Source organism: Vulpes vulpes, chromosome 3 (genome assembly GCF_048418805.1).
Source record: "Vulpes vulpes isolate BD-2025 chromosome 3, VulVul3, whole genome shotgun sequence".
Classification (NCBI taxonomy): domain Eukaryota; kingdom Metazoa; phylum Chordata; class Mammalia; order Carnivora; family Canidae; genus Vulpes; species Vulpes vulpes.
In genome coordinates this window covers 143,023,506-143,032,631 of record NC_132782.1, presented here as the reverse complement: position 1 = coordinate 143,032,631, position 9,126 = coordinate 143,023,506, and the positions used below count along the sequence as shown (strand labels likewise).

The 9,126-nt window shown below is 34.7% G+C and overlaps 1 protein-coding gene across 1 annotated transcript in view; it reads right to left on the bottom strand.

The window, feature by feature from the left end:
* Positions 1 to 636: 636 nt before the first annotated feature.
* ADGRL4 (adhesion G protein-coupled receptor L4) overlaps positions 637 to 9,126 on the bottom strand; it is a 109,676-nt gene continuing 101,186 nt past the window's right edge. The window contains exons 14-16 of the mRNA XM_072754786.1: positions 3,973 to 4,064; positions 2,477 to 2,645; positions 637 to 2,079 (exon numbers count right to left, since the gene is read on the bottom strand). Of these exons, the coding sequence (XP_072610887.1) occupies positions 2,017 to 2,079; positions 2,477 to 2,645; positions 3,973 to 4,064 (324 nt within the window). The 3' untranslated portion in view covers positions 637 to 2,016. The remainder of the gene's footprint in view (positions 2,080 to 2,476; positions 2,646 to 3,972; positions 4,065 to 9,126) is intronic.

Here is a 9,126-nt window from a genome sequence, read left to right as displayed (position 1 = left end):
GTTGTGGAAGTTAGAAGTCCAAAATGGGTCATCCCAGGCTAAAAGAAAGGTATCAGCATGGCTGACTTCTTTCTATGGGTTCCAGGGAAGAAGCCATTTCCTTGCCTTTTGCAGCTTCCAGAAGCTGCCGCCATTCCTTGGCTTGTGGACTGCTTGTGTCTTCAAAGCCAGCAATGGCTGGTCAAGACGTCTCAGACTGTATCGCTTTACCATGCTCCCTTTTCTCCCTCCCTCTCTCTCTCCTTCATTGATAAGGACCCCTGTGATGACATTGAGCCTGCCCAGATAATCCAGGATACTCTCCCCATGGCAAGGTCGGCTGATTAGCAATTCTCTTCTCCATGTGCCCTAATGGTAGTATTTACAGATTCTGAAGATTATGGCATGCAAGTGTTGGGAGAGCCATTACTCTGCCTACATACATCATTTGTATATGTCGATTGAACAGATTGGTTTTTCAATATCACATTCTTATAACACTGTTCTATAATGACATTTCTAATAACGGGTCATAGGCTTAGCATATAAGAGATCAGAAGATATAATGAAAATGTATCATGGATTCTCTAAAAATGTATAAGACATATCGGCGGGTAGCTCATCTTTCTTGAGCAAACGACTCAGCAAAGCAGTAGCTGTATTCATTTAGATAACATTTTATTTGTTAGAGTAAGTTTTGACAGACTTCATTTTAACAGCTGGAGAAATTAATTTAAAATCACAACATTTAGTGTACTGGCATACTTCTACAGGTAGGTGCAATTACATGTTTTTGAAATAAAATCACTGCTTCTACATTTTAATGAGAAGATTTGAGGATAGATAGAAGCCATACATTGAAGCAGATATGCTTTAATAGATAGTAGGAAACTGTCAGAAAATAGATCCACTGTGAACATTTCTACAGTTCTCAGGGATTTCTTTGTTATAAATAACATTTTTTAAATGTGTACTTTTCTGAACAGAAAAAAAAATAGCAATTCACTTTCTGAATAACTTTCATATTTACAATGCCCTTTTAAGAATAGTAAGTTAAAAGGGAAAATTGTGATGTGAACTAGAACATATCTAAAATTAAAAGAAGTAAAGAACTCACCCAGACTAGCCTAATGAGATATAATATTTTTCACTAACTGAAAAGGTTATAGAATAGAATACTTCAGCTTTATATACACTATTTTTACATTTACAGCCTTGAACAATATTATAGTTTGACATATTTATGTATTACTGATTAAGCATATGAAGTTGTGATCAATGAAAGGAGTACAGAAACTGTATATACCCCACTATGGCGTCACCTAAAAAAAAAACAGGACATAACTGTTTGTCATTTTCATCTGTGAAGTTTTGTGTCTTTTTAGAACATTAGGAAGGAAGATGGATATAACAAATATAAATCTAAGTTGTCTTAGTAGAAACTTAAGTTCAGAACAATCCACGCAATGGCAAGGTGTGTTTGTTCAATTATTTTATCTATAATTTCTCATTTGGTTTGCAAAAAAAACGAGTTTACTCGAAATACATCTCATTGTTATAATAACCATTTCTTTTTTCCTGCTTTTCATTCTGCCCTTTCATCCTCTCATATTCCACTTTCTGTAACAGAGCTCATTACCAAGGTGATAGGGGACTAGTTTCAAAGGCAACATGAGTCACAAAAATATCAATCCAGTGGTTCCCTTCAGGACATTCATATATTTCTTGTGTTAAAAAGAAAACCTTTCCTTGGGCGCAGTGATATCACTCCTGAGAAACCAATTACTTTTCACATATCTGCAATACTGTTTTGACATAACTAACCATGTCGCGTAGGAAAGCAAACTATAGCTCTCTGGTACACAATTAAGATATCTTACCTACAGTTCCTACACTGGAAACAGAAAAACTGTTTTAAAAGATTTGACTAGCTAGTAATTAATAATTGGGTAATTGGCTCAAGTCATTTACACACATTGGTCATCCACAGCTTGGCTTTTTTATGTGTAGTAACAATTATCCATAGTTCTCTATTTTTTATCTTAAACACCCAAAACAACAAGGGACATTTTTGAACAATCTATAATATTCTTCTTGGATCTAAAAAAAAAAAAAAAAAAAAAGAAAAGAAGAAAAAAAAAGGAAATGTTAAACATAATTGCAAGTCACATTAAGTTATTTTCAAATCACATTAAATTGTTATATTTGGTTTTCAGAAGTATCGTTTTGTCATTGCCTATCAGAATATGCTCAAATGAATATAAGCTATGTTTACATTCCTAAGGGCAAGTTTTTTTTTGAAGGCATATTTCCATATGAACAGCTAGGTGTTCTGATTTTGCTCTGAAAATGTCCTGTATTTAGGTTATGAAGATTCAACATGAATCCATGAGAATAAGAATTTTGATCAATTTGGTAACTGATACTACACGAATAGGGTATAGGGCTCACCAAAATTAAAAAAGCAAATAAACAAAACTAAAACAAAATTGCTTACTTTTCTAGACAGGATGCACAGGAATAAGAAAATGAACATCCCCTGGAAGGCATTGCTGACCGTGAAGAGGTAAGCCGTTACCACTGATGCGTGCACAACATGGAGAACCCCAAAGATCCAGGTGGTGCCAAGAAGGAAGAGGAGAGCAAGGGCTCCCCTGGCACAAGACCTATAACATGTTAGAAACGTTTCAGTTAAGAAAACTACATATATACCCCCCCACACACCCCTAAACCCCTCAAATTATGTGGGCAATGAGTGTTTGGTGCAATTAAGAAATCTGCAGAGACCAAAAGATTATTTTGAAACTGATGAATTATTAATTCTAGCTTCACGGGACAGCCTTTAGGGTGTGTTACTGCCCCGCGGCAGGAATGTGCTTCCAAAAAGATTAAAAGAGTATTTTTCAAGGAATTTCCTTAATCTTAAAATATTTTTATCTGGTGTACTGCAGTGTATATGCTTTGATTTCAAATCAAATGTTGCAATCATTCCTGAAGGTAAGACATGTATCTGTTAGGAAGTATTTTCCCTTAGAAGCCTTGTAGACTGCGTGGATTTGGGTCAGTACCTGCACGTGACGTCAAAGGAAGTTTCTGCTTTTTTCTCAGGTTTAGTAAAGAAAGTATAGGGATAAATTTAGATTTTTTTTCTTCACTGCTGCAATGTAGTTATCTCAAAATAAATTCAGGTCAGAATACTGATTTCTTAAAAATTAGATGAAACACTCTTACATATTTTCAGTCTATTGCCTATGACTTTGGGAAAGCAATATTCAATCCTGCTCACTGAGGACACTGCTTTGAAAATGAGGCAACTAATGATTATTTTCTTATTCATTCTTTGTCCAATCATTCCGTACCGCAGAAGATGTTTTAGTGGTATACCCTCAGAAAATGAGTCATTTTCAACTTTATTAAAACCAGCACACTACATGAAGCTATGAATGGTGAGGAGTAAAAGAAAGTAATCGATCAAACGTTTGCTAAATCCGAACTATAAATCTTGTGCGAGGTATTGAAACTCCAGGAGTGTTTCCAAGCAACACAAACGTTAGTTGTTTCTAACGTTCCCTATAGTACACTTCAGTTTTTCCTGAACAAACCATTTTCAAGGTCTCAATAAATCAGTTTTAAAGAGAGGGTGGAAGGGAAAATCATGGCAGCATGCAAACTAGGAATCACAAGAAAGAAACACAGTTACTAAGCTCCGAGGAATGTTTTCCAAAGAAAAATCACGAAGGTCTCTTTTGGCCTTAAAACACAACCAGCATCTTTTCTTTCAATGGGCATGTTGGAAAATAATTCACTTACCATCTCATCTGTCGAGATGACAGTCTTTTTAGACATATTAATTGTTATTTATAATAAGTATTCTGGATACGGAAGAAAAAAGTATAAAAAATGACTTAAAAAATAGTCCTTCCAAGAATTATTTGTGCCTCAAGTCACTAAAGATTTTCGCTACTAAAGAAATAGAGTTTGAGAGACATTTACCTTATGTTCTCATAGCAACTAACTTCTGGTTTCAACCCCGCAGTGTGACGAAAAACTTTGTATATGATAAATCCAAACGCCAAGAGATTAACCTGAGAAAATAAGTGAATTCCAAAAAGAGATGATTTTCACAGTCAATTAGATACATACGAAGGAAGTAGATAAAAGATTTCAAATAAGATAGAAACTAGAAAATTGTGGGATTTTTATGTATATTGCAAAGTACAAACCCTCTGGTAGATTTAAGGAAGCAAATCTGTGGTTGATCTTTATGGTATCACTGAAAATTGTTAGTACAAATGGTGGTACAATGTGGCAGGTTGTATTAAACACCCTGTTCAAGGAACTTCTTCAGATGTAAGATCACATCTACAGATTGATGAGGATCATCTGCTGCCAATAATAGGATTCATCTACATATTAAATTGCATTTTGGTTTGAAAAACTTTGTGAACATTTGAGAAATCAAATTTTTGTTCATTAAATGATATGCTGCTTCAAGGAGAAGTGTTAGCGATAATTCCGTCAACCTTTAAAAAACTAAACTGGAAAAAAGATATTCAGAGGAATTAGAAAACCCAACAAAACACCTTCAATTTCTCTTTTGCTAGAAAATGCTTGGGTGTACTCTTTTGTACGGTTCATCTAGCTATGTCTCCTAAAGTTTGTGTTCAGATTTCCTTTCCCTAAATTTAACTTCAGAAACTTTCAAAATATTAATCAATGAAATGAATGTTTATCTGAAGGTATATACTTTTTACTAATATTTATCATTCTGTTATTTATATTTCCTATTATGGGCTAAGTAGAGTACATATAATTTTTACTCCTTTTAAACTGAGCATTGTGAGAAATTTCCTCTTTTCCTATCATTTTGGAAAACTTAAAGTCCTATTTCTGATGCCAGATGACTAAATCAAGGGTGTATTTTAAATGTGTATCTACTTTAATATGAAAATACTAACAATTAGAAATATTAAAGATTATAAAAATAATTTGTATGTTGATCCTTTATTGAATATATTTTATTAATCCAAACAGATTTTTTCAAAAGCCATTTTGTAATAATAGCAAAGTGCAATAATGTGTATTATTGTATATAAATATAGTATATTATTGTATATTATTACCTAATCCTTACAGCAGTATTTCAAAACCTTAGAGTTATGAAAAATAATTTTTCTTCTATATTCTAAGAAGTTTTACATAGCTTCTCAAAGTTTACTAATTACTATTATATAAAGGAATATGGAAGAATGGGTCAGATAATTTCATGTTGTCACTTCTCCATGGAGAAGCCCTTGAGAGAAAATCTTAAAGGAATGAGTCTATTCCTTTCCTTCTGCTTCCAAATGTCCATCACTTCTAATTATATGATTAATTAATTCTAATTACAGTAATTCTTCCATACAAAGAAAAGAATTCAGCAATTGTAGAGGAGAGACAAAGCATATTAAAAGTGATTGGATTAATAGTTTCACCCTGTCTTAGGCTCAAATAACTAATTGAAATGATAATTTAATAATATTTAATTTTGTGGGGAGTCTTTACTTGCAAAAGAAGGATACATAGAATTTTCTAGGTTTTTATAGCTATAGCTTATTTAAATAAATTTGGAAACAATAATTGTATTTAATTTTGTGAATATGGGTATATATTTTTAGAATAATACAAAGTATTAAAATTTGGTTAGTATAAATGATATATTTCAAACCATGATTGGTTAGAATAGTATTGGTTTGAATTTTTATGGAATGTTTAATCTGTTATCTCAACAAAGAGTTATGAGGTAAGTTTAACAAAAAAAATTGTTTTCTAGATGCATAATCTTTCCATGTGACTGATTGTTATATTGAGCAAAGTTTCTTAAACTCTTTTCAATAAAAAAGGTTTGAAAAATAGTTGCTCATACTGCTGTGTCTTCTCAGAAGGCCATATACATTTGAAATGCTGTTCCACATCATAAGCCAAAATAGCGAAGGGCATAACATTCCCTACGGGTGATACAGTTCTGGAAAGCACATTTTTCTGTACAATAGGGAGAATGTTTACATATTACATATGTAATAAAAACCAGGTGCTTCTGGACAAGTAGGAGACTAATTCTTACTCCATGATCTCATACTTTCCCAATTATAAGAGAAACAGATTAAAATATTTTTATCAAAAGATGTTACTGTTTTATGTAATAAAAAAATCACAAACACATTGATTTTATTATCCATATTCATTGGTACTAATACAAATATAGGAAGCTTTTTATATGTATTCTAAATATTTTATAGAAGGCCCAAGCCTCCGGTATAGCGGTTAGGAGTGGGTACATATTAATGAACACAACAGGCATTGTCTTTTGTTCTCATAAACTTGTTAAGAAGATATATAGTAAGTAATGACATAAATACTTGTAAACCTACAAACAGTGATAAATGCTATCAAGTCACAAATTTGGATTACTAGGATAGACAAAATGAGGGTGGATTAGGATAAAGGTTCGGGAGGTACTTCTCTTAGGACTTAGTATTTAAACCAAGACCTACTAAATTATGATACATTAACAGATCAAAGAATCCATGAAGCTTGAGAAAGTTGAGGGTATTGCAAGTCTTGAAGGAATTAGCAAAGGCAGCTGGGGTGAAGTCAACAAAGGGAAGGGTAATATGAGAAGAGGTGAGTGAAGTACACAGGGATGAATATTACTTAGATTTTACCTTAAATGCAGAGAGTTTTAGTTTATTCTTTCACTCAAGAACACTTACATATTTAAGCCTTTTCCTTAAGGAACTTAGAGTATAATGGAAGAGATAACCAGTCAACAGGCAAGTAAACACTATTCAGTAAGTGCCCGGTGTTTGTTTGCAAAGAAGAGCAAAAGAACACAGGTAGTGACACCCTAACATAGGATTTCTAAGCCAGTCTTGAATGACCAGTAAAGCCAAAGGAGAGAAACCCAGAGAAAGTGATTGCTCAGTATAGCAGTTCATCGGACCAATCTCTGCACATTCACTCATTTTTTAGGTGATCAGATCTTATGGCTCAAAATGTTACCCTTACATCCTATCTGATTGCTTCACTATGTCTAATAGGCATCAGGAGTTGAAAATGTCAAAAACCAAGCTGCTGTTCTTCCCCCCAAAGAACCTATTTTTGCTTCAATCTTCCTTACCTAAAAAAAAAAAAAAAAAAGTAATCTCATCCTTCAAGCAGGTCAGCTTTTTATTCATCAGCAAACCCTTCACCTCTACATTTAAAACATACTCCGAATGTGACTACCATTTACTGTCTGCACAGCGCCTATCCTGGGAGAGGCCACATTGTGCCTCACCTGGGCTATTGCAAAAGCCCCTAATTGGTCTCTCTGCTTCCATCCTTGCCCTCCTACAATCTGTTCTCTTTACAGCAGGCAGATTGATCCCCTTAAAATATAAGTCAGACCAAGTCTCTCTTCAGAACCCTCCGATGGCTTCCCTTCGCACTCAGAGTTAAACCTAAAGACCTCACAATGGGCTGTAGATTTGAAATGATTTGGTTCTCACTATCCCTCTTCTCTCAAGCCCTACTTCTCTCTCCTTTGATCACTTCACTAATTCACATTGGATTCCCTGTCCTTCCTCCAGCATACCAGCAGGCCTTAGGGTACTTGTACTTTCTGGGCTCTCTGGTATTCCCGAGGCAAATTCCCTCACCAGCTCTGTTTAAATGCCGCCTTATCCATACACTGCCTCCCAATGTATGTTTATTAAAAAACTGAAACCCAAATGATTAAATCAGACCTGGAGCTCAATTCCATGGACCTACAGATGATGATGGTGTCCTTCACTGCTTTGGACAGTGTAAGTTCTGCATGCTAACGTGTTCTTCCCTTGCCCTGGTCAATAGGACACTGAAAAAAAAATTCTCCTTGGCCACACTTTAGTCAGCCTCAGCCATGCACCTCGGTGTCCATCTCTGCAGAATTCAGTTTCAGCAGGAATCCTGCTAAATCAGCTTAGAGAGAATCCTACTACCACCCTTGGTATCTGGTCACTCTCAATATCTAATTAAATTCCTCATCTCCCACCCTTGATGTTTGATCACACTGGCCCACCTTCCAGCAAGAGTCCTGTTAAATTAAATTTAGCAAGAATTCTCCCGACCCCAGCCATCCACTCTTAGCAATTTTGCACACACTCTCCTCTCCCCACCACACCACCTGATCCTGTAAATCCCAGCTGGCTTCATTGTATTCAGAGTTGAGCTGAATCTCTCTCCCCATCGCAATAGTGTTGACACCTATCACAGTAGTCCTGGAAAAAGTCTTCCTTACCATTTTAACAAGTGTCAGAGTAGGTTTTTTTTCTTTAACGAAACTCGCAGAGACAAATGCAACATCATATTATAATATTGAGCAAATTTGGGGTAACTGGAAAAATTTGTTTTTGCGGCTTTTACACTGCCTGTGTTCCCTCTTTATCTGTAAATATATAAGCTACTTTAAACCCTTTTTAAAATAGAGTGAAAAACCATAAATAATCAGCATCACCCAAAGGCACAAGACTTGATTCACTTAGAGGTGGAGATTAAGTTGAAACACCACATTTTATATGGTATGGAAAAGTATTTTCTGGAGGGGATGTTTTACGAAATAAGTACGAAGAGTGTGAGATAAAAACAAAAGCCCCAAACAAGATTATATAGAATTAAAAAGTATTTCTGATAGTAAATGGTTTGCAGTTATCCCAGAAGTAATGACTTTGAGGCTAAATAAATATGGGCATTTTAGGCTAAATAACTGGAAAGATACTACTAGCGTTGTGTTCACAGGCAAGGCTATCTCGATAACTGATTTGAATACTTGCGCGATTCTTTCAAACACAAGAAAAATTGTTAATATGAGCCGTAATTAAGGGAATGGTGCTTTTAAGATGATTCACACTTTTGCTCATTAATATTTACCTATGTGTGCTGATTTTATCAGCTGTGGTTCCCTCATTATTTATCTCTAAATATTAGTGCCACAAAAGCCACATAGGCTAATGAATGACTTGCAAATGAACAAGGTCGTTTGTTGTCATTTTTGTTTCAATTGAAAAAAAAAAACAGTTTTAGCTTGTCAACTACAAGTCCTTAATACTTGGCGAGGAATAAGCAAGACAAGACCGTTAGGTGGCAAAC